Source organism: Meriones unguiculatus, chromosome 11, assembly GCF_030254825.1.
Source record: "Meriones unguiculatus strain TT.TT164.6M chromosome 11, Bangor_MerUng_6.1, whole genome shotgun sequence".
NCBI lineage: Eukaryota > Metazoa > Chordata > Mammalia > Rodentia > Muridae > Meriones > Meriones unguiculatus.
In genome coordinates, this window is record NC_083359.1 from 53,607,398 (window position 1) to 53,632,478 (window position 25,081).

A 25,081-nucleotide genomic window follows, 5' to 3' on the forward strand; every position below is an offset into this window, starting at 1 on the left:
GGCATTCCCCATGACTCCTGCCCTTATTCCTGGGGCAAAGGGGACACTGGCTCCCCGGAATCCCCAGGACTCTACCCTGAGCTCAGTTCTGGTCATAAGTAAGTATGCCAAAAATGCTGGAAAGTCAGCATCCCAGGTAGGGATGGAGATTCATGTGCTCTCAGAGAGGCTATGACCAGATGGTTTTGAAGTTAAATTTAATGACTCAGAACGTAGACTCTTGACATTTTTGTCCTCTGCTTGCCGCTGTATACACACTCTCTTTCCCACTACTCCATTTTTCCCCTTTTCCTTTGATATCTCTCTTTTTATTTTGTCCTCATCCTCCCACCTGGGGGTGCCTTTGGGGAGCAGCTGACTAGCTGTCTAGGCTAACAGAACCCAGAACATGGGAAGGACTTGCTCCAAGGTGCACAGCTAGTTAACACTGGGCTGACACTGCAATCCAGTACCACAGTGGCCAGTTCCAACCTAAGGCCAGCCAGGTCCTCCCTATTAAAAGCATCTCCTGGGACTTTGTAATGCAGATGGTCCCAGGACCCTGTGGATACCCAATCTGCCTCAAGGTCTCAAGATAGCATGGTACATAAACAAGATAGCATTTGTACATAAACTTGCACACATCTCCCTGTGGACTTCATCTCATTGAGACATTATACTTAATATGATGTAAATGCTCACATAGGATAGCACTTGTTCTATTTATCTTGCTCAGAGAATAATGACAAGGGAAGGTCTGTTCATATTCATACTGAGACAATGAAAATAATCCTCAGTCCAACATACAACACATACCAGCAATGCAACATTTCCCTCTAATATTTTTATGGTTAGTTGAGTTCCATGTACCACGAAGATCTGCAGAAATGCCTAGCCTGTGTCAACAAGTTGCCTAAATGATTTTCTCTCCACCTTATAAAATTCCATGGATGAAAGAAGCACAATAAAGCTCCCAACCTCCACCCTGGGGTCAGCCTAGGATTGCAGTGATCTGCCTCCCACCTGAACTGGTTTCCTGCTAGTCAAAGCATTTTGGAAACTTTGACTGGGAACATTTTGGTGGCAATTTATCACCTCTCCTTCCGCATACACGCCCACAAGTTAAAAAAAAAAAAAAGAATTGGGAGTTTGTCTTTGAGTCGCATAAAGAGGCACTGAGTTAGCTTTCTGAGAGCAGGGAGGGTAACTCTCAGAATGTGACAGATCCTTTCAAGGCATGGCCCAGAGCGGGTGGGTGGCAGCTGTGCCTTGACAGCAGGATGTCCAGAACGGCACGTGCGGGCAATGGTCGCAGACTGGCTCGGAGAGCGGAGGGTTGGTACCCCGTGGAGCCGGGTAGTTTTTACTTAAATGTTTTGGTGGCGAGCGGCAAAGGGGGCGGTGCACGGCCCTAGATAATGACAGGGCAGTCTAGGTGCCACGCGGGGGCTGCCCGTCCGGCCACGACCAGAAAGGAGACTGTTTCCCTACTTCCCCGCTCTCTTCCCCCTGGGGACCAGCCCCACCCCTCCATCCCCTCCCAGCACCCCCCCACCTCCGACCCGCCTCGCCCCGCCCCCCTCCTGGCCGCCCCAGCGCGCATGCTCTCTCCCCCCACCGAGTAACCTGGAGATTTAAAAGCTGCCCGCTGGAGCGCGTTGGGGAAACAGGGGTCCGAGCTCGCACGCGCCAGCCCCAGGTGACAGCCGCGCTCCGGGCCAGGTAGGGGAGGGGCCGATCCAGGTGGAAAAGGAGCGCACCGGTGGCCTTGCTCCGCGGTGGCATTCTGCGCCCCGCTGGATGGGGCCGCGCCGTGGCGTCCCGGCCCTGCGCGAGTGGAGGCTCGCGGGGAGGGTGCGGCCCCTGGCGGCCCGGTGCCCAGAGCGGGAGTCCGCTCGCGTCCGCGCCGAGTGCGCCTCCTCTGAGAGCGCAGTGCTGTGGCGCTCGCTGTCCCGGTCCGCGCGCGAAGGGCGGGAACGGAGCCGTGGAGGGCCGGCCGCCCCTGCTGTAGCCTCCCGCCGTAGTTTTCTTTGGAAAGTTGAGTTTATTTCTTTCCTTGTCTGGGCTTCACCCGAAAGGGGCAGATGAGTCATCGCGGCGCGCATGGTCCACACTTAGGGGAGCCCTGCAAGGGGCCTTCGGCTGGGTTCCGTGATCATTGGCGGGGGGGGGGCGCCTCTCATCACCCCAGAATTGGGGCAAGGCTTTGGTGGAGTTGTGAGTGTATGTGTATGTGTGCGGTCCTGTACTCCCTCCCCGCCCCACCCCCCGCCTCCGCTACCCACCTGCGGAGGGGAAAGCAGCGTCGGCTGTGACTCCTGTGTCCCGAGGCTCAGGTGGAAATGTGGAGTACTCTGAGGAGCGAGAGAGCGCTAGGTGGGCGGCAGCACGCCCAGTGGAGAAAACCCAGAAGCCTGCAGGCTCAGCCCTTCCCTACTCTCCGCTCTCCGCCAGAGAACCCTGTGACTGCTCTCTCCCTTGACCTCCAACTCAACCCCCTCCTTCGTGACACGCACTTGACTCGTCCGAGGCCACGGAGTACCCGGTGCTTCCTCTTTCCCCAGGAGTCTGAGTTGGAGGTATGAAGAGTTTGGCCCAATGGGTATCTGCAGAGAACTTGATGTTCAGTTGTGCCAGACCCTATCCTAGCTAAGCTGAACTTTGAATAGCCCAGGCAAGGCCTGGCAGACGGGCAAGGCATAGACATGGCTCAAAATGACTCTTGCTGGGCTCCCAGCAGGAGCGAAGGTGAGACTGTTGATGTTTCTAATCTCTGTTTCCTATGCATGAAGCATAATCCCTTTCCTAGTGTGTGCAGATTTGGTGTAGGCTCACGTGCCTAAGGTGTTGGGAACAGGTTGACATATGGAGCTGGGAAGTGGAGGGCCCAGGAGTGTATGCTGGACAGGAAGCAGAGGGACCTTACAGAACACCATGTCCTAGGGAGTAAGTGGGGCACGATGTGAAGCCTCCGACCCTTCTGCTGGATCCATTTCATCCTCTCATTCCTCCCTTATCTCCCACCCGTCCAGCTCCAGGGCAGTCCTGGAAGCAAGACTGTACTTTTTACAAGTGCCCAGAAAATGGAGCTTGGCTCACTGGATGAGTCTAAAGATAAAAATACAGCTGTGGACATATTGGCCCTAGTTAGGGTCTTTGCCAAAGGGAGCTTTCCTATGCGCTTTGGAGGGGAGGGTAAAACCCCTTCCTCCTCCTGGTTCACTGAGTAAACCCTAAGGAACAGGGGGAGGAGCTGGACAAGGTCCCTGTGTGGTCTACTATGCTCTGCAGGCTGCTAGGGTGGGAAAAGATGTGTTCTGGTCCCAAGCTGGAACTGAGCCTAAGCAGAGCACTGGTGGAGAGAGAAAGCAGGAAGATGGAGAGGAATGGTCCGAGGTCACTGGAAGTAAGACTGATTTCTGGTGGTAACCTCTGGACCATTAAAACCTTGTAGCACTTTAGGGATGACAAAGGCGTAAGGCGGCTTTTCTATCGCCCGTTCCACTCCACTGGCTGTGCTCCACTGGTCTGCAAGTTTCGCTAACTTTTCTGTAAAATGGGGATGATGATGACAATGATCATACCCTCTGCACAGCTCTGCTATTTCAGTTAATTACAACAAATACACTCAGCACTAACAAAGGTATACACAGTCTAAAAATGTAACTTCATTAAACAACACAAATAGAACTTAACTATGTGTTTTTAGCCCAGCGAGCTGGCCTGTAATCTCAGTACACTGCAGAGGCAGAAGCAAGAGGATTAGAAGTTCAAGGCTATGTAATGACTTCCAGACCAGCCTGACTTACATGAGACTATCTAAAACAAAAACAAAACCCGTTTTGTTATTTGTCTGAAATGCAGTCAGTGTTCAATAAATGTTAGGGTTTTTTTTTTAATTTTATTTATTTATTATTTCTACAGCATTCTGCCTGCATGTGTGCTTGAGAACCAGAAGAGAGCACCAGCTCTCATTGTAGATGGTTATGAGCCACATGTGGTTGCTGGGAATTGAACTCAGAACCTTTGGAAGAACAGCCAGTGTTCTTAACCTCTGAGCCACCTCTCCAGCCCTAAATGTTAGTTTTAACTATTATATTTATCACCTCTGTCTGGATGGATCGCCCAAGACTCGGAGGGTGGGGGGAAGAAGGCTGCTGTCTGTTTTTTTGAGACTGTGTCTATGTAGTTCAGGATGCTCTTGAACTCACAACTCTGTCTTGACCTCCCTAGTGCTGGGATTATAGGTGTATACCATCATGCCTGGCTTGGGCCCTACTCTTTTTATTTTTTGTAAAGAGACTGTTCTAGGCCTACTTCTTTGGGGACAAGGTCTCCTGTGCTTTGAGAAGTTTAAGTGGCTAAAAGACTTGGCTCTAGCAAATGGATCGAATCCCATTTCCTCCAAAGTAAGTTATCAGCCTTCTGTTTCCTCTGTAAACCAAGCATGCTAGGACCTTCCTTCCAGGATTTCAGGATTAAAGAGATGACTTCAGGTAAACCTCTGAGCAGAGCAGCTGTTTATGGAGATGTTGATAAATGTCAGCTGCTGCTATTTGTTGACGATGGAGACAGTCATTGTGGATTCACTTAGAAACTGGTCTCCTAGCCAGGGAACACCACCATATATAACCATACGAAAGCCATGAACAATTAAATTTTGAGTCCAGTGCAAAGAACAAACCAAGACTGGGTGGACATCTTGACCTCTTCCCCTCTCTGTACTTCCTAGTGCATTTTATGATTAGTGTAGAAACCGCTGCTTGCCTCCCTCCCAAGAATATAATCATAGGTGCTGGGAGGGTACTGTGAGGCAAAGGAGGTGAATATATGCCCTGAAAGGTTAAGAGCCTTCCATGTCGAAAGGTTATATATAATTTTTGGAAGACTGTATGGGGAGAGTGCCCTGGAGCCCTCTCTGTTGTCTCTCTCCAGCCTTGGGGTAGGGGTAGGAGGGAGCTTTCATGCTACTTTTTGGTATCCACAAGGAAAGCTTAGCCTGGCTCTCTCAGCATGCATTCTGTCACTGAGTTAGATTCCCCAGCCCTCCCAGCAAAAGGCAGTGGCCCTGTTTTCTAGACAGTGTATGTGGAGCCTGGACCAGTTGGTACCAGGCCCAGTGTCTCAAATGCTGATGCCACTTGACTCGCAGCAACAGAGCTGGAGTGCTGAGCTTTGTCTAGTGTATTGAGTGTTGCTGCCTGGGGGCAGAGGCTAGAGACAGAGTCCTATCAATGTCCTGATCTTTGGCCAGAATTACCTGTTTAATCCTGTTTTCTGGTATTGGTCTGTTTTTCTTCCTCCTTCCTTGAGTAATTGGGATGGGGAGCCTTTTTAACTGTAATGTTGGAGATGTCCCCATGCCTAGTTGTTGGCTTTATTTCCATGTCTGTAAAGTGGAGGTTCTAGTCACCCTTCAAGGCTGTGGTGGGAATTAGATGTGATGTAATTGTCTGCAAAGCCTGCCTAAACCAGATATATACTCAAAAGATGTTTGTTCTTGTTCCTTAACTGGAAATCACATTCTCTGGGGCTCTGGGACAAGCTAGCAGGAAGAAGGTAGGAGGCATCTCCTAGCTCAACTTCTACTGGTTATCAAACCCAGGCCAGGCTAAATGCCCTGCCAGATGGGATCCCCTTAGGACCAGCCAGCCCCTAACAGCAGTTCCTTTCCCTAGAGAGGAACTGTCAGTAGCCCCCAAGTCTCTAATCACAAGTATACTTTGAGCTAGCAAACAGTGTCTGAGCTAGGAGCACTTAGCCACCCTAGGGATGCAGCCATTGTAGATCCCCAGCTCCTGTTGCTGGAGATCTGTGCACTCAGATACCTGAACTTGTCCTTGGCTGACTCCTCGGCTTCCTGGTCCAATCAAGAGATTCCTGTCTTAGCCTGGGCTTAGACCGCCTGTCTAAGACCTTCCTGTCTTAGACTGTAGGGCCTGGGCTCCTGGTCTGCTTCTGTCTGTCTGTGCTACCTGGGGAGGGTGCCATAGGAAAGAGGCAAACTGGAGACTGAGGGCAGACTAGGGGCAGAATCTAGCGTTGTGCCTTAGTGCAACAGAGAGGTGGGGGAGGGAGAGAACATGACGTTTTGGGGTTCAGGGAGCTCTGGAGGAGTAGGTGTGGGGCTTGAGCTGTAGAGGGTTCAAGTGAAGGGCAGAGGCTCTTTCGGAAGGGGAAGTAGTTGGAAGCAAACACTATTCAAGTGTTAGTGAATTGATCATCTGGGACACACAGATCAGAACCCAGTTGTGTGGCTTTGGTTCTCATGTTCTTTCCTGTATACCTCACTGGAGAGAGGCCAGTAGGAGGGGTGTATGTGTTTGGAAATCCCATGCTCTAGGGGCTGTGTGCCCTTCTGTGTAGCACCTGCTTACTTTTCATGACTCAGCCACATGTCTGCGTCCTCCAGGAAGAGCCTTGACTACACCGCTGCCACGTCCCCTGCTTGCTGGCCTGTGTCTTAGCACTTGTACCACCTTACTGCACATGGATTGCATTTTATCATATTTCTCTCTCCTGATAATCAGAGCTATCTGTAATCAGTTATTTCTGTCCCCACAGCAGTTTCACTGTTGTGGGGAGGGGAGGTGGTAAACAATTGTGGCTCAGTCGGTACTGACGGGCACGTTTTAGGGCTCTTTAGCATTCTTTGGGGGTGCTTGGGTTGCATGCTGAGGTATACTTCTTCCAAGGATGAATAGACTAGCTTCTTAAAAGTCTCTTTTAGGGTCTTACCTTATTCACCTGAGTAACTGTTTCATTTTGTTATTTCTGGGCATGGGGTCAAACCAAGTGCCTTCAGTAAGCTATATGAACTCTCTCCACTGACCTAGATCCTCAGTTTGCTTTGTTTTTGAGACAGGATCTCACTGTGTAGTCCTGGATGGCCTAGAACTCACTGTGAAGACTAGGCTGGCCTCAAACTCATGGAGATACACGTACCTCTGCTGGGACTAAAAATGTCCCATCATACCTAGCTTTTTTTTTTTTTAATCTCTTTTGAAACAGGATCTTGCTATAGCTCAGGCTGGACACACACTCATAATTTTCCTGCCTCAGCCTCCCTAATGCCAGGATTTACAGGTGTGTTCCTCATCTTTGAGATCACACTTTCACAGAACTGGTGACCCAGAGCCATCTGAGCAGATAGAACCCAAGAGGCCATCAGATTTGCAATCCTGGAGGCAGGCCAGCCATCCAGAGATGGACATCACCTTCTTGGAATGCTCAGCTCACTTTTGGATTTGACCTAAATGTTGAGCCCCCTCCCCCCACCCTTCCTGTGTATCTCACCTCCAGGGAGAGGCGAGGCTAAGAGGGGGACTCAGATTGGCTGTGTGCACCATGGGAAGAGCTGCCCAGGCTGGCCTGGCTGACTGGCAGGTATCAAGTTCACCGAGAGAAGGGATGTTGAAGTTTCACTTTGCAAAGGCTTTGGAAGAGTGGAAGGGAATTTCCCGGTGGCCTAGAGACTGTGCCAAGACCCTCATTACCTCCCAGGGTTCCCTTCCTCCTCTGTGGAGGACTTCGGGATTTTTTTTTTCTTTGTACCCTGTGTTTATTGTGGATCAAGAAGAGAAAGAATTTAGTTACTAATTTCTGCCAGGAACAGAGTCCAGTTCTAGGAGAGAGAAGGGAAGAGAGCAGGTCTGTCCCTTGCTTACTCGGCTGCATTTCAGGTGACTTCTGACCTTGGCACAGTGCTGGTGTCTGATCGGAGTGTGGACAGGTCTGATAGGGTAAGTGAGCTGGGGAACTCTTTCCCCACTGGATCTCCCTGACTCATTGGTAAAGACTGGCTGTGACAAGCCCCTCCCTAATGCTCTGTGGCCTTGTCAGTGGGCACCTGTCCATGAGATCACCCTACCCGAGGCTCAGGACAGGTGCTGGATCACCTGACTGTACACCTTAGACATTAGCTAGGTTAGCTCTCGTTTTACAGGTATGGAAACTGAGTCCTGGGGTGTTACATAGCTACCAGTGTGGCCAAAATAGGACTCCCATCTTTCTGGCTTTCAGTTCAAAGTGTTTTCCAGAATTTTCAAGGGGTCACAAATTTCCTGGTTTTAGTTTTTTCAACCTTAGAAGTGTTAATTAAATTCTCTGAAACTAACTAGAAACTTACATTTCCTTCTTGTGAAATAAGAATATTAAAAACCAACTCTGTATGGTAGACCTTTATTAAGAGGTCTGCCAAGCACTGGGTGGTGACAGGGCACGCCTTTAATTCCAGCAGGAGGTGGGGTGGGGGAAAAGGGGGTAACCTGTGAGTTTGAGGCCAGCCTGGTCTATAGCGTTCCAAAACAGCCAGGGCTACAAAGAGAAATCCTGTTTCAAATACCACCACTCCCAATCCCAAAAGAGAAAAGGTATACCAAGCTTCCAGCATATGCTAAATAACCGCTGGACAGTTGGTAGGGTCAGCCCTTGGCATCATTGTCCCTGTGGGTGGAAACAATTGTCTGGTAAGCAAGGGACAGCCTTCCCTGTGCAGCAGATCTCTGGTACTGACCTCGGCTCACCTGTTGGGACCAGCACCTGGGAAGGCGTTTACATTCTTAGCATTCCTCTTGCCTTTGGGGGCTGCTGGGATCTGGTGAGAGGCCTTGTAGATGAAGCGGAGGAGAAAGGCAGGATGGATCTTTCTGGGCGAGATGTTAGGACAGGAAAAAGCCACTCCCAGGTTCCCCCACCAAAGGTGCTTTATATCTTTTTTCTCACATACTACATTGCTTCTGAGTTGTGGTTTGTAGGTTTAATTCCAGGACATTCTGTGTGCTAGGCAAGCACCCCACCATTGAGCCCTACTTGCAGCTTAAAGTCAGTGGTATCGGTTCCCTCTATGAAACAGGCATCCTAACTGTACCCCATCACCCGGTGGCTGGCAGAGTAAACTGGAAGCAGGGCTGCTATGTGTGTAGCAGTCATACAGGCTGCAATTATGAACTGTAGATGTGGAAACTAAAAAGTCAGTAGGTCAAGTTACAAACAGACTGAAACCGGCATCAGACCCAGGTCCACCTTGCTGACCCCCACAAAACTAGATCACTATGGAACCTTCGAGAGTTCAGGTTTCCAGTCCCAGGGGTGAAAGAGGGTTCCCTGTAGAAGACTGCCACCTGTCCTGGTATGGAGGGCACACACAGTGTGACCTTGGGTGGCAGCTGTTGTCAGCAATGAAGCCTGGTTAGGTGGGGAGGCCCAGGTGCCTGGAAACAAAACCCATGTGTATTGACTGTCACTGGGGCAGACCATGAGACCTAAGGGGTACTGCAGCCTTGGCTTAAGCTTAGGCTGGTCAGAACTGACTGCTGGCCATGGTGAGGTTCAGGCCAGCCCCGGGACTGGTCACCAAATTGGAGAGAGAAGGGGAGGGGAGATCGCTGCTGGCTCCAGGGATAGCCTGTTGTCCCTTTCCCCTCCCCTTCCCCCAGTCTCTAGCATTTGTTTCCTTCCCGAATCTGTACAAGGCTCTTAGACACCGCAACAAAAGCAACTTTCCTCCAAGCCACTGCCACCTGTTGGGTTTTCACACATTTCGAGTGAGTGGGGGGAGGGAGCTGTTGCCCTTTTCCCAGTGTCTCTGGTATGCCCCTGGGACACCCCCCCCCCCCGCCCCGGGCCTGGGATTCTCTTTGCTGCCTGGTTGTGACAGGGCTCTGGAGCAGGAGGAGGTGGGGGGCCAATAGCAGCTGGAAGGGGAACTGAGTGGGAAGGGGCTGGAGCTGGCAGCGGGGGAGAGTTTGATGGATTACTCTGCAGGCCCAGAGGTTTCTCCCTAATCCCCCTTTGTGTCCCGGCCTGCAGCCCCTCACTCTCTCTGACAAGCTGCTAAGCAGAAGGCTTCCAGTCTGAGGGAAGAAAAGGCAGCTCAGCAGGGTGAACTCTAAATCCCCAGCCTCCCAGCCATGGGATGGAGGCGGGAGCTAGGGAACCTGCCCTGAGGTGGGGCTGGGTCCCCCTTCCCTCTGCCCAGCCCTGTTCTTTGTCAGTATTCCCTCAAAGTGGAGAGGATGCATTGTGAGGGGGGTCCTCAGATGCCTGTGAGGTGGTGCTGTTTGTACAGTCACTGTTGAGTTTTTCTTGGGTGGGACAAGGTATAAACAGAGACCCTCCCTGTTGGGAAATAATTGGCCCCAGAAAACCAAAGACCGAATAGCAGGTTAGAAAGCATCAAAGCTCAATGGTGTCATGCTGCACCTCCAACCCCCACTCCCATCCCAGCAGCCCAGGTAGAAATTTCCACAGCACACATGCAAGAACTGTAAAAAAGGGTTCTAAAAGAGCAAGCTCAATGCTTCATGGGAATTGTTTTTGCCTTTTCTTTTCTTTTCTTTTCTTTTCTTTTCTTTTCTTTTCTTTTCTTTTGTCCCCATGTTCCCTTATGATGCTACCATGAGGATCCAGCTGCACTTTGGAAGTGCAGTGTGCCAATTTTTATTAGGCAAGGCCCATGGCATTGGTCTCCTGGGACAGAGGCAAGGGTATGGGCGTTAAGAGTGCTGTGGGGGGAAGCACTCATCTTTCTTGCTGCCAGCCTAGAAGGTCTGCTCCACTTGGAAATGTTGAATCCAGTCCACTTTGGAGGAGCAGGGGTCACCATTCCCTTTCTCTCTAGCCTTGCCTGGAGTGGGCCAGGGAAGTTGAACTCGGGTGATCAACCCCTTTCTTTGGCTGTGCCTTGATATGAGACACCCCCTACCAGGTTTCTCTCTCTGGGAAGGACAGAGGGCTGTGGTAAGGGATAGCCAAGTGTGTTCTGGGCTTCGAGCGGAACCCAGCCAGTGAGAAAGCAGCCTTCTTTGTGAGTGTGAAGGGAGGACACAGGGTCACGGAGCCTGCGGGGTCGGGGTTGGGGCTGAGGCTGTTTGATGTGCCTGGGTGGGGTGTGGGGATTCTGGCATGCATAAAGAGGCCATAGAATTGCTGTCTGACAGTGGTGGGGCGGGGCCTGTCCCCAGACTGCTGCTTGTGGCCTCTGTCAGCAAAGGGTATCTGCTCCCCCTGCTCCACCTCAGCCTTGTGGGGTAGCAGGAGCCCCTTTGAAAGCCCTCAAAGGCCCCTTTATGTGGCTTCTGATCCTCCCTTCCCTTACTGAGCGATGAAGTGCGGCTCTCACTTGGGTCACTTTCCTGTGCTGGCCTCTACTCTGTCTAAGGCTGTTTGTTCCAGTGACTCAGTTTCACTTCTCTAGGCTGCCTGCTGGGGGTGACATGGAGGCATTCTGGGTCAGTAGGATCTTTCTGGGTCCTTCATTGGGATTCTGGGTCAGTAGGATCTTTCTGGGTCCTTCATTGGGATTCTTATGTTTGGGAGGAATACTTAAGTTTTCCATCCTTCAGCATCCACCTCTGCTGTGTCCATTCATTCCTTTGCATACATATTTCCTAGGTCCCTAGTCTTGCTGGGGTGGGTGTCAAAGAGTTGCCTGCCCTGGGGCCTGGTGCTGTATCTTGAGTTCACAAAACTCTCTAAAGTCCAGGTTCACTGACACCCCAACCATGCCTTTCAGGCTTTAGCTGTGATTGCCATAGGGTTGAGAAAGGATGGTTTCATGGAGAGCTCCACGAAAGGTCCACATGGTTTCTTCTGTTTCTCTAGATGTCAGGCCATGAGAGGACCCACAGAGGTGGGAAGAGTTTGAAGCTTGAGAAGGACTTGGGCTTCTGCAGGCTGCTTAGACCTGTCCTTCCTCTCTCCTCCTCCTCCTGCCACCTCCTCTCCAGGTGAACAGTCTGAGGCTGGCCCTGCTCATTGATCTTCTGTTTGCCAGACCAAGTGCTCCGGAAGTAGTTGGGGGAAAGGACCTTAAAATGAGACTGGAAGGGAACAGGGAGAGTTAGTCCCTGTTGCCCTGCCTGAGTTCATTAACTCCAGGAGGATGAGGGAGTCCAGACTGGAAGGGGCAAACACCACGGTCTGTTCCTTTCTAGCTTTGATGAGCACACAACGCTGGTGCTGCTGCCAGGATGGCACCGGGGTTCTGCCTCTGTATCAAGAGCAAAGAACCTGGTGGGTAATTCTGTCAGCTGGAGTTAAAGTGTGGGGCTTGGCAATAGGGTTGGCAGACGTGGAGCAGGGAGGCACTTGAGGAGGGTGGGGCATTGGGATAAGAAAGTAGGGCTTTGGGGAGAATGCTCTTTGGGGGTTGGAATTCCTGGCTATTTCTGGGCTCAGAAAAGTTGGGCTCTCAGGAGTGCCTGGACCTCCATGGCAGAGTAAGTATGAAAAGGAGGGCAGGCACAGCAAACTGGGACCTGCCTACCTTCTACCCTCCCCCCTCATTTCCATGAACTGTGTGTGCCTCTGGTCCAGACTTTACCAGGTAGAGAATCTTTATGGGGTGGAGAGAAGGACCCTAGGTCAGAAGCTGCCTGGGCCATAGGAGGATGGGAAAATGCTTGTGTTTCTGTTTTCATGGGCCTATGAGCTCCCCACTCCCACTCACAAAGGTTCGTAGAGGACTGAGGGAGGGAAGGCAGATGGAGTGACCTGACTAAAGGAGAAAGAAGCACTTGGAGAATGAGGGCAGGTTTATGGGTGAGGTTGGGTCTGGCAAAGTCTCTATTTGCTCAAGGAGGACCTGGTCCCTTAAACCCAGTGCAGGTAATAGCCCCAATCCCTCCCAGACTGAGGGTGGGGAGTGGCTAGAATGGCTACAAGTCTTTTGTCCCAGAACCTGCCGCTCTAGGCTAGGAGGAAGCTTTCCCTCTGGATCACTAGTGGGAGGGAAAGGGCTGAGTTGAACCCAGAGTAACCCAGCCAAAACTAATGCCTATCCAGTACCTGCCTCTGCTTCACGACTGGGTCAGTATTTTATCTTCCTTTTTCTGCCACCTTTGTATAAGCCCCACCCCTTAACAAAGTATAGAGACTTTGGGAAGGGAGCTCTCAGGTGACCAGATTCATCTCAAGCCCTGAATTTCCTGATCTTTCAGCAGCAGAGCCTCAGAGGCCAATATGAATGGACAGGCTTTACTCAGGTCGATGGCGTCTGGTCCTTCTGAGGCAGAACTTAGCACCTACTACATGCTTTGTGGCACACAGGACAAGATAAAAGTAGAAAAGATAAAAGTGCCTTTTATCATGAGCTGGTGAAGCTAGCAAAGGGAATATCTGGAGGGAGCTGCAGCCTCCTCAGCCCTCCCCCTCACAAATAGCCACTCTTCATTTATGGGGTTGATTGGTGAGGAGCAGGAAGGTGTCCCTGTGAGGTGTAGTAGCAAGTTTTGTCTCCTGCTTCTCTTTTGCGATTAATGTGGGTTGCAGGCTCTTAGCTTTTCTCACCAGGGTCTGCCTTCAGCGCCCCCAGTCTCTTGGTACATTTTGATGCTAATTTGAGATTTTCCTGTGTATGTGTGTGTGTGTGTGTGTGTGTGTGTGTGTGTAGTGCCACAGGATTGAACCCAAGGCTTTACATATGTTAGTCACTAAGTTACAGTCAATCTCCTTTAGTATAGTGCTCACCGTGTAATTCAGGCTGCCTCGAATTGATGATCTTCCTGCTTCGGTATTATAAGTGTGGGAATTGTAAGGCTGGCCCAGTATGCCCTACTGTCACAGTTTGCATAGTGAACAGCAGTGGCTCCACTGTCAGGAAGCAAGAACAGGAGGTTGCTTACCCAGTGGATCCAGTAACTATGGCTATGCTGTATGAGTAGAGGCCAGAGGTCAGCTAGGAAGTAATGGCATCCCACTAGCTCAAGGCTCATTGGCATCATCTCAGGTGCTACCAACTAATACCTACTGCTGAGCTCTAGGATCATGTCCTGGGAGGCTGGGGTTTAGGAATGGTCCCAGCTGGTTGCGACAGTTGAGAAGTACTATGTGGGTTGGGCTATCCCCCTGCTTCCCGTGAACTTGAGGGCAAACTCAAGGGAGAGATTTTTGGGCTTAAGTTCACCAAGAGGGGCTCCATGTCCCAGTGATGGGTGGAAACCCCACAAAAGGAACTTTCCCCTATCTTCTTCCCTCTTATCTCAGTCCTGGGTGTGGGGGTTACAGTGTGACATGGCTCTGGGCCAGGAGGTAGAGAATAGGGAGTGCCACTTCACTGTTTCACTTTTTAAAAGGCTACAGGTACATATTTGTGTGTTGTACGTACTTGTTTGTGTGAGTGGAGGATGTCTTCCTTGACACTCTGTTTTATTTTTGAGACAGGGTCAGTCACTGACCCGGGAGCGCACCAATTGACTAGGCTGGCTGGTGAATGAGTTACAGCTGTCTGCCAGACTGCACCCCAGCACAGGGACTAGAGACAAGTGCAACCACCCTGGCTTTTACATGGTCCTGGGGATCCAAATTCAGATCCTTATGCTTTTGTGTTAGGTACTTCACCAACTGAATGACCCCCACCCTGACTGGAAATGTGTGTGTATGTGTTCAGTTCATATGTATATGTATCTGTGCACAAAGGCCAGAGATTGGTCATCAAATGTCCTCTTCTGTTGCTCTCCACCTTATTTTCTTACTTCCCACTGAAGCTGGGGCTTACCTGATTTGTCTCTGGAATCCTCCTGTTTCTGCCTCCCAGTGCTGAGATTACAGATATGCATTACCATGCCCAGCTAAAAAGCTGCTGGGAATCCAAACTCAGAGCCTCATGTTTACACAGTAAACTCTTTACCCACTGAGCCACTTCTCAGTCACTCTCAGCTCCAGAACTTTCATTTTTAACAAGAATTGAGTGGCTCAATTTGGGAAGTTGGTGAGTAAAACAAATGAGTTGGGCATGGCAACTGCCATCTGGGGCCTGCTTGAGAGCCAGTCCTGAGTTTCCCCAAAAACGACAATTGTAGAGATGCTTCAAAAGTAAGTAAAGGACATCTGTTTGGCCTTGGGGTATACTGAGATTCAAATGTCATTTCTCTTATTAATTATATCAATGATGGGCAAATGTTATTATAAGCCTCCTGACAGAGCATCTGGGTCAGGGCTATGTGAACATAGTGCTACATAAACAGGATTCAGAGGACGTGAAGCAAAAACCCTGGAGACCTTGTGCTCACGACTCAACATTTCATGTGACTGTGACTGTCTTGCCCTTCTAGGATCTGACTGATGAGATGTGCCCCCATCAAGACACTAGGCGGTGACATGTTTAATGTGGGATGAGATGCTGCATTGGCACCAAAGGGCTGGCCGAAATGGGAGCCTGGCTGAACCCTAGGAAGTTGGTGGTAGCAAGGAGGAGAAGCCAGGGCAGGGCTGAGCCAAAGCAGCCGTGGAGTATGTGAATGGCCCCTGGAGTCCTATCCGCCCTGCCCATCATGATCCAGAGGCTGTGGGCCAGCCGTCTGCTACGGCATCGGAAAGCCCAGCTCCTGCTGGTCAACTTGCTGACCTTTGGCCTGGAGGTGTGCCTGGCTGCCGGAATTACCTATGTGCCACCCCTTCTGCTGGAAGTAGGAGTAGAGGAGAAGTTCATGACCATGGTGTTGGGTGAGTCACTCCACCGTCCTCCTCCTCTTTTTCCTCTTCCTCTTCTTCCTCCTCCTCCTCTAGTGTGTACATCTGGGCTGTAGGCAGCAGTTCTCTTGCCCAGGGAGTGGCTCCAAGGGTGGCAGTGCCTGGTGAGAGGCATTACCTGTTCTCATTTGCACCTCACAGTCCTGGGGGGGGGGGGTCAATCCACTTTACACACAAGGGAAGCATTGGGAAGGCTAGGTTTGTCTTATTTAACCCAGCTAGTATGTCTGCTCATAAGTAGAATTGGGGCTTCCCTCTGGTTTCCCAGTCAGAGTTCTCTTTCCTAGGCACAGTACCGGTGGTGTAGGCTTCGGATGCTATGAACAAACTCAGCAAGAGCCACAGAAGGAGAAGTGGCTACTCCGTGATTTCCCCTCCTCAAGAAGAGGAAGCCTTGTGAGGATGCAGGCTCTGGCATCCTGCTGTTTGTTTAAACTCTGCTTCTAACCCACAGCAGACCTGAGTCTTTGCATAACTATTGCTTTTCGGGTGCAGCACGGATACTACCACTTTCTTGTCTGAAAACAAGGTGTTTATAACAGCCAGACTGAGAGGACCAGAGTCTCCCTGTATGCAGAGTATGGGGGTTTTGCCTCAGTGTGATACATTGCTTCCTTCTTTTCAAAAAGTTAGCTACTTTTTTCCCTTCTTACCCCTTTGTCTGGGCCACTAATTTGTGTTGTTTGTCCTTGCAGGCATTGGCCCGGTACTGGGTCTGGTTTCTGTTCCACTCCTAGGCTCAGCCAGTGACCAGTGGCGTGGGCGGTATGGCCGCAGGAGGCCCTTCATCTGGGCTCTGTCCCTGGGTGTCCTGCTAAGCCTCTTTCTCATCCCGAGAGCTGGCTGGCTGGCAGGGCTGCTGTGCCCAGATACCAGGCCCCTGGAGTTGGCCCTGCTGATTTTGGGAGTGGGGCTGCTGGACTTTTGTGGCCAGGTGTGCTTCACCCCACTGGAGGCCTTACTCTCCGACCTCTTCCGGGATCCAGACCACTGCCGCCAAGCCTTCTCTGTGTATGCCTTCATGATCAGCCTTGGGGGCTGCCTAGGCTACCTCTTGCCTGCCATTGACTGGGACACCAGCGCCCTGGCCCCATACCTGGGTACTCAGGAAGAATGCCTCTTTGGCCTCCTTAGTCTCATCTTTCTCACCTGCATGGCAGGCACTCTATTTGTGGCCGAGGAGGCAGCTTTGGGCCCACCTGAACCAGCAGAAGGGTTGTTGGTGCCCTCCATGTCACGCCGCTGCTGCCCATGCCATGTTGGCCTGGCTTTTCGGAATCTGGGCACCCTATTTCCCCATCTGCACCAGCTATGCTGCCGCATGCCTCGCACCCTACGCCAGCTCTTTGTGGCTGAGCTGTGCAGCTGGATGGCCCTCATGACCTTCACACTGTTCTACACAGACTTTGTGGGAGAGGGGCTATACCAGGGTGTACCCAGAGCTGAGCCAGGCACTGAGGCCCGGAGACACTATGATGAAGGTAAGCCTTTAGCACCTGTGGAAGCTGCTTGGTGGCTGCCCTGCAGAAGATGCTCACAGCTTGGACTCAGCTCCCTGTTAGTCAAGGAAAAAGGATCCATTTATGTGCAGCAGCTCATGGACGCAGCTGCTATCCTTGTATCTCAGTAGGGCTTCTAGTTCTGTGTGGCTCCAGTTCCATGGGGCCTTGTACTCCCTGCTTACTTTCCAAGTAACTCCCCATGACTTCTAGTTCAGGCATTGCACAAAGCTGTCTTAGAGCCTGTGTGGGGCCATCTTGTGAACCTCACCCCTTCCTCCCTTACATACCCTGTATAGGAACATCCTTAGAACATCTTCCTCTGCCATTGGTCAACAGCCCTGGCCATGCTCACTGATCACAGTCTAGATCCTGTGGTTGTGGGCAGATCGGGAGGGCCCTGGGGAGCAAGTTCCCATGGCCACTAGTCTCTGACTCTCCCAGATTGAAGGGTCCTTACCAGCTTCTTCCTTACCCCCAGGCATCCGAATGGGCAGCCTGGGCCTCTTCCTGCAGTGTGCCATCTCCCTGTTCTTCTCCCTGGTCATGGACAGGCTGGTACAGAAGTTTGGCACACGGTCAGTCTATCTGGCCAGTGTGATGACCTTTCCTGTGGCTGCTGCTGCCACATGCCTGTCCCACAGCGTGGTCATAGTGACAGCCTCAGCTGCTCTCACCGGGTTCACCTTCTCAGCCTTGCAGATCCTGCCTTACACGCTCGCCTCCCTCTACCATCGTGAGAAGCAGGTACTCCCTTTACACGGTGGGGGTGGGCTGAGAATGTGGTGTCTGACAAGAGATGTTGGAAGAGGCTTGGCTTTCTCTGACCAGAGAGAATAGCTGGGGCCAGAGTCTCAGCCGCTGAAGAAGTGTAGATTAGATTCTAGGAATGACTTCCTGGCTTTAGAACTAGAAAGCACTTGAGTGGACGATTGCAGGAAGTGCAAAGTCCCTCACTAGGAATTTTAAAGAATAAGCCTACCCGGAAGTCCTCTGTTCTGGTCCTTATTATTGTATCCACAGGTAGAGTGTGGGTTCCTAGTATGTAGCAGATGGCAGTGGGAATAGCCTGGCCTTAGCTATTCTTTTAAGAGCGACAATATGATCAGTCTGTATCCTGCTTGCTGCAAGATGGAGAAAGCTTCTTCCTGCCCCTCTTTTACATTTACCTTCTAATCTAATCTGTGTCTCTCTCTGGCTCCCACCTACCTACTCCTGCCTCTCCCTGCTTTCCTCCTTTGCTTCTGTCCTCAATCCCCTCACTGCATATCTGAGCCTGATGTACTGACTTTGTTTGCCTGAGCAATGAACTAGGAGCCTGACACCTTCTCAGCCCACACTAAGAGCCCCTGCTGAAAACCCTCTTTCTTGGGAGGCTTCTTGACCCAAACAGCATCCTCACTTTTTCTCCTGCACCGTCCTCACTGAGCTTAAGGACCTGGATTCAGCACTCCACCCAAAGAAGCACAAGTTGCTGTAACTTAGGGGAGAGACTACAGGCCTTCCCTTCTAGGGTTTTTAAGTTCGGGAGACCTGGCCCTGGCCGCAGCCAATAGGCTGGTTTGTAGGGATGTGGTAGGGTGGGCTTATAATGGAAACCCTGGTCCCTTTTGTTGTCTCTCATGGAGCTCTGGGCTGGGGCTTTAATAGGTGCTGTCCGAAGATGAGGGTTGAGCACCTGTGGGTACGCCAGGTACTTTCTTCTATGTACTCAGGAGCATGTCTGTCCCCAGGGACCTCTCCAGTATCCACTCTTATTGGTCTTTCCTTGGGTAGCAAGCAGGAAAAAGGGTCTATAGAGGCCTGTCCCCACACTTGCTCCTGCATACTGTCCAACTGTCCATTGCCACCTACTCAGCTATGGGATGAGTTGATGAGTTGTGGGTTTCTCTGCTAGGCACTGCCTGGCACAAGGACCAGTGAGGGGTCAGACCTTGTCTCATTCTTCAGTAGGAGGCTGCAGACCATTGGGGCTTAGGATTGTGGGGGCCAGCGGTCAGGCGGACATGTGCCCTCTAGACAGGAAGAAACTAAAAAGCTTCTGATTCAGGCAGCTAGGCTGTAGAGATCACTAAAAGGGCCTTCCGTTGCCTCTCCTTTCTGCAGGCCTAATTTCTGGGTTCTCCCTGGCCAAAGGCCGGGACAGTGACCTCACCTTGGACAGTATGTCTAGCCAGGCCCTGAACTCTAGAGGGGCAGGACGGTGAAGACTTCCCTGTGGTTCAGTGGAAGAAAGGGTATCCAGGGGTTTGAGGTAGCCTGTGTGGGACTTGGGACTTGACAAGTGCCTCCTTTGGGTTTGATTCCTCTATTCTTCTGTGTCTTGCTTCTGTCTGTCCCATTCTTCCTATCTTTTGTAGAGGGTTCCATACTTTTCTCTACCTGTGGATCTGAGCTGGTTGACTTCTTACCTATTATAAGAAAAGCTAGAATAGACTTCAGGCTTCAAATTTGCTCCTTTTCCTCCACTCTAAGTTAAGGGTCTGCCTAGATCCACATCAAGTACCATCTCCCAAGTTTTCAGATTTTTTTTTTTTTTTTTTTTTTTTGCCCGAAAGCCATTTATCTGGTTTCTTACTGTTAGGACCAAATAATGATGATGATGCACACAGCAGATTTTATATGAAAGAGGTTTATTAGATGGAGATGGAGAGAGAGGGAGAAGGAGAGAATGAGACATGATAGGAGGATGAGGGGGGCACCCCGACAGAGAAAGGGGAGAGGGCAAGAGCCAAGAGAGGGACAAAGTGGCACATTGATCCTTTTAAGGAGCAAGGTAACCACACCTGTCAGGTGTGGCTACCTGGCTGGTGACACATGATGACATCATAGGTTGCTAGGCAACCCAGAAGCAGGCTGCCAAAATACTAACAGTCCTCACTTTTTCTATAATTAAAAAATGAGGAACTTGGGCTGCTTTTCATGTAAGTTAAGTTAAAGTAGATAAATTTAGGTTCACTGGAAGCAGTTCTTGGTTGCCATGCAAGGGGTTAAGAGAGAGAGAGAGAAAATAATAGCAATAAAATGTCCAGATTACATGATCAAGAGGAGGAGGGGAAGCCCCTGCCCTGGAAAGTTTAGGGCAGAGTGTTGCCAGCCATGCAAGGCAGCAGGTAGGGACTGAGGAATGCTAGGAGAACCTTCAGCTACTTGTCCTTGTCCTGAAGAACTCCACTTACAGCCCCTGGATTAGAGGCAGTGAGGACCTGTTCTCATATCCGGGAATCCCTGCACCTGGATACATACCTATCTTTGTTTCCTTTTTGCTCCCACATTCAGGTGTTCCTGCCCAAATACCGAGGGGACACTGGAGGTGGTAGCAGTGAGGACAGCCAGACAGCCAGCTTCTTGCCAGGTCCTAAGCCAGGAGCTCCCTTCCCTAATGGACATGTGGGCCCTGGCAGCAACAGCATCCTGGTGCCTCCACCTGCTCTCTGTGGGGCCTCTGCCTGTGACGTCTCCATGCGAGTGGTAGTGGGTGAGACACCTGAGGCCAAGGTTGTTACTGGACGGGGCATTTGCCTGGACCTTGCCATCCTGGACAGTGCCTTCCTGCTGTCCCAGGTGGCTCCATCCCTGTTCATGGGCTCCATTGTCCAGCTGAGCCACTCTGTCACTGCCTATATGGTATCAGCTGCAGGCTTGGGTCTGGTCGCCATTTACTTTGCTACACAGGTAGTGTTTGACAAGAATGACTTGGCCAAATATTCTGTGTAGAGTGCTGTAGGGCATTGAAGAGAGGGGTCTGCCTCACAGGGTCTCAGCCCTTAAAGGGCTGCAGAGCTGGACTCTCCAGGTCTGTTGTTGCCTAAGCGGTGTAGCTCTCTGCTGCCATCCTAAGGCAGTGAGCATAGATAGGAGCTGGGGCTTCCAGCGCTGGCTTCAGAGTCTGGCTGGCCCACTGGCAGCTTCCCACGAGGGTGTTCTTCTGAAGTTCTGCAGAAATGCAAATGCAGCCCTGTACAGGCGCTTTACCAAAGCTCCAAGTTAACAACTAACCTTCCTGGTTGAGGAAGGATTTGGGGACCTGAACAAATCTCCCTCCAAGGCCACTCTTGCTCTTGCACTGGAGTTTCTCCTAGGAAACTCTCCTCCACAGGGTTCGACAGGATGGAAGTTGGAAGGAGAAGCCCTAGTAGGCAAGATGAAAACACGTGGTCCACAGCACTGCCTTTTTGCTGAACCCTCCCCCGCCAACTGTTTCAGGAAATTGCTCTGCTTATTGGCCCTTGTGTTGCCATCATGGAGACACAGGCCTTTAAATATTTAATTTATTTATTTAACAAATGAGAAGAAAATTCATTCCCAGCATTTTTATGTTGTGCCTAAGAGTTGAGTAGGTTGGGATCCCCAAGAACTGATTCCCCTAAAATAGCTGGTCATTGTGCTAGATATTTCCAGATTCCTCTTCTAGGGTGATAGATATCATCCCCCAAACTGCCCAGCACAGTACCTTGGGTAATCTATGCATTCTAGTTGAGAGCCATGAGATGTCCCAATTCTAGGCTGGGCATTGAGGGAAATGGCATGGGTCTCAAGGTATACAGCATACCAAATCCCAATTTTCCCTTGACCCATCTTGGCTCCCTTACTCCCCACTCCCCACTATGGGACTGACTTATGTAAAGAGATTGGCCTTCCAACTCTATCCACTGGCTCCATGACCTCTATGGGGCTTTTTGGCCGCCAAGCACAAGTGTGGTTCCTTAGGCCTCTGCCCATCTCAGCCTCTGGGACATATCTGTCACAGCCTGGGGAATCTCATACAAACTCAGGAGTACTCCCTGACAGAGCCACAGAACTCTTGTCTGGGGGGATTTCAGTGCTGGTTGCAATAATGTTATGTCTTATTTATTTAGCAGAGTAAATATTTTATACTGTACAGGATAAATCAGAGTATAATGTTTATGGTGGTGAAATTAAAGCTTACTATATGTTTACATGGTGTGTGTTTGTTTTTTCTGAGTGGGACGGAGGCCCTTCTAAAATCTGCCTCACTCAGTTCCTGGGGACGCACTTAGCTTTGGCAGCATCAGTTCCCACTTGCGGCCAGTAGATGGAGCCTTGGACCATCATCCAGGTACAGGCTTATGGGACTGAGGGTAGGAGGACGGGAAGATTCTTAAGCGAATCAAGGCGCAGTTTTCGTTTTCAAAAGGGGCCACAGAAGATGGAGCATTCACAGCAAGGCCACGAGGAGAAGTATAGCTGGCACATGGAGGCAGTGACAACATCCTTTTACGTACCCTTCCCTCCAGCCTCTGGTCAAGCTCAGTCCTTGCCATCTCCCTGAGCTCTCCAACCCTGACTGGCCTTCTTGCCACTGACATTCTAGAGTGGTCTCTACAGTTAATACCCATGGAAGGGCTCATTTTACTTTTGAAAATGTTTTCCATGGGTCTGGAGAATATGACTCAGTGGTTAAGAACACATATTGTTCTTGCAGAGAACCCAGGTTCAATTCCCAGCACCTGTATCAGGCAGCTCAGAACCACCTATAACTCCAGTCCCAGGGGATGATCTGGTTTTCTCATACACACACACACATAAATAATAGTAAAATATTATTTAAAAGGTTCTCCATATTATCTGCCTTTATTGTGAAAATTGTCCCACAGCACTGCACCTCCAGTAGTATGGCACAACCGGAGCCCAGCTTCACAACTCAAACCTGCAATTTGTTTTCAGCTCCTTTCCAGGGGTTAGTTTTAAATTACGTGCCAGGCTATTTTATTTCAGTTGTAAAACTTTGGTATGTAGCTCTAAGAAAAGGAGTCAGGCTGGTAATATTGCTTAGTGGCCTAGATCACTTGCTGCTCTTACAAAGAATCAGGGGTTCTGTTTCCAACTCCCACAAGCTCTTGTAACTCCAGATCTACGGGGTTGAACACTCTCTTCCTGCTTCTGCAGGCACCCAAATGCACACATGTACACATACAATCTAAAAATAGACTACTTGACCATAACACCATGTTATCTAGTGAAACATAGAATAATTATTAATTATTGATAGAATAATTTTGAATTATTCCAACCATGTACAGCTTTCCCCAGCTGCCAAAGGAGAGTTTTTCTTTCTGTTGTTTGGTGGGATGGTTTGAATAAGACTGGCCCTTATGGCTTGTATATTTGAATGGTTGGCCATCGTGGAATAGCATTACTTGAGAGGGATTAGGAGGTGTGGCCTTGGAGGAAATATGTCACTGGGGACAGAGCATGGGGCTGGATGGGAGGGGGTGTCTCTTAGAGGTTTCAAAAGCTCAAGCCAGGCCCAGTGTTGCTGTATTCTTGCTGCCTGCGGATCCAGATATAGAACTCTCAGTTACCTCTCTAGCATCATGTCTGCCTGCATGCCACCATGATGATAATGGACTAAATCTCTGAACCTGTAAGGAAGCCACAATTAAATGATTTCCTTTATAAGAATTGCTGTGATCATGGTGTCTCTTTATAGTAATAGAACACTGACCAAGACAGTTGGTTTGAATCAGGCCCCAGCTTATATACATTACTTTGTCATCTTGTTTCCCCTCTTTTTATTCTTTATAGACTGCCATTTACTTAAGAGCAGTGAACTTACCTGCAGTATTCCCACATTCCACATTGGGCTGGCTGTTTCCTCAGTAGTACTTAAGATGGTCCTCCTTTTTTCTTTTTGTAGGACTGGGAATTGAACCCAGGGTGTTTGGTATTCTGGGTGAGTGCTTTATCACTGTCCTGTACTCCCAGCTGTAAGATGCTCCTTCTCCCACCCCTGAAAGCTGCTAATAAGATAGAGGCGTGATTAGATTCAGGCTTAATTTTGGTGAGATTGTATCACAGGTGGTCTTTTCTGTAGCATCCTCCATAGGTGTATCATTGTTTTTTTGGTCTTAATATTGATAATGGATTCAGGAGATGTCAGCTGATCTATCTGTCAGAGTGTTACACTAATCTTCCATCTAAGCCATTGGTGATCATTGGCTAGGTCTCATTTCATTTTAGATGTAAAAATTCAGTGTTTCTCTATGTATCTCTCTGTCTTTATCTCTTTCTGTCTTTCACACTTTTTTACTTCTCCGTGTGTGTATGTGTGTGCACGCACACACATGTGTATCTGCATCTGCCTCCTGAGTGTGGATTAAAGGCATGCACCACCACTTGGCTCAAATAGGATCTTTCACTGAACCTGAATCTTACCATTTTGCCTAATCTGGCTGGTCACTGAGCTGGTATCTGTCTCTCTCCACTTCCCAATGTTGGACTCACAGACATAGGCAGCCATGGCTGGCTTTTTACGTGGGTGCCAAGGATTTGAACTCAGGACCTCATGCTTGCAAAACAAGTGTTCTTAGCTACTGAGCCATCTCCTCAGCTCTGGAGAAAATTTATATATTTTCTTTTTTTATGTTAGTGTCTAAGTAAATCTCATACTTTGCAATGGGTTCTGTCTCTGAAGTCTCATTATCCATAGTTACTGCTTCTGTTTTGTTTTGTTTGTTTTTTCTTTGAAATTTGTTAAATAAACTGGGAGAGTTATGTTGGTGACATCTGCATTCCCACAGCGATTCATATTTTCATTTGTTTTTGAGACAGTCTCATGTAGCTCAAGCTGACCCCACACTCAGACTTTGATTTTTTTTTACATTTATTCATTTTGTATACATAGGGGAGGCTCTAGGACAGTCGGTGGGTATTGACTCTGTACTCCTTTCATATGAGTCCTAGAAATTGAACTCAGATCATCCGGCTTTGCTGCTGGCACCCTCACTGACTAAGCCATTCCACCAGCCCAACCATAAACTTTCTGATCCTTTTGATCTTCTTCCTTCCATCTCTTGAGTGCTAGAATTAGCATGGCTGCTCATGCAGAATGGTGGCTTTGTGTGTGCTGGGCAAACGTACTAGCAGCTCAGCTACATTTCTAGCCCTTATGTATTTTTTTTCTTCTTTATTTTTTTATTAATAACAGTTTATTCTCTTTGTATCCCATCTGTAGCTCCCTCCCTCCTCCCTTCCCAATCTCACCCTTCCTCCCTTTTCTCCACCCATGCCCCTCACCAGTCCACTGATAGGGGAGGTCCTCCTCCTCTTCCTTCTGATCCTAGTCTATCAGGTCTCATCAGGAGTGGCTGCATTGTCTTCCTCTGTGG

At 49.9% G+C, this 25,081-nt stretch overlaps 1 protein-coding gene across 5 annotated transcripts; it reads left to right on the forward strand.

The window, feature by feature from the left end:
* The first annotated feature begins 1,293 nt into the window (after nt 1-1,293).
* Slc45a3 (solute carrier family 45 member 3) lies at nt 1,294-21,889 on the forward strand. Of its 5 annotated transcripts, none has more exons than XM_060364254.1 (5): nt 1,294-1,314; nt 15,033-15,423; nt 16,146-16,931; nt 17,431-17,696; nt 20,229-21,889. In XM_060364254.1, the coding sequence occupies exons 2-5, from the start codon at nt 15,219-15,221 to the stop codon at nt 20,664-20,666; spliced, it is 1,695 nt and encodes a 564-aa protein (XP_060220237.1). In that variant the 5' UTR covers nt 1,294-1,314; nt 15,033-15,218; the 3' UTR covers nt 20,667-21,889. The 5 variants fall into 5 exon arrangements, with proteins under 5 accessions (XP_060220237.1, XP_021492088.1, XP_021492087.1 ...); XM_021636413.2 differs by lacking the exon at nt 1,294-1,314 and adding an exon at nt 1,566-1,678; XM_021636412.2 differs by lacking the exon at nt 1,294-1,314 and adding an exon at nt 1,574-1,701.
* The last annotated feature ends 3,192 nt before the right edge of the window (nt 21,890-25,081 follow it).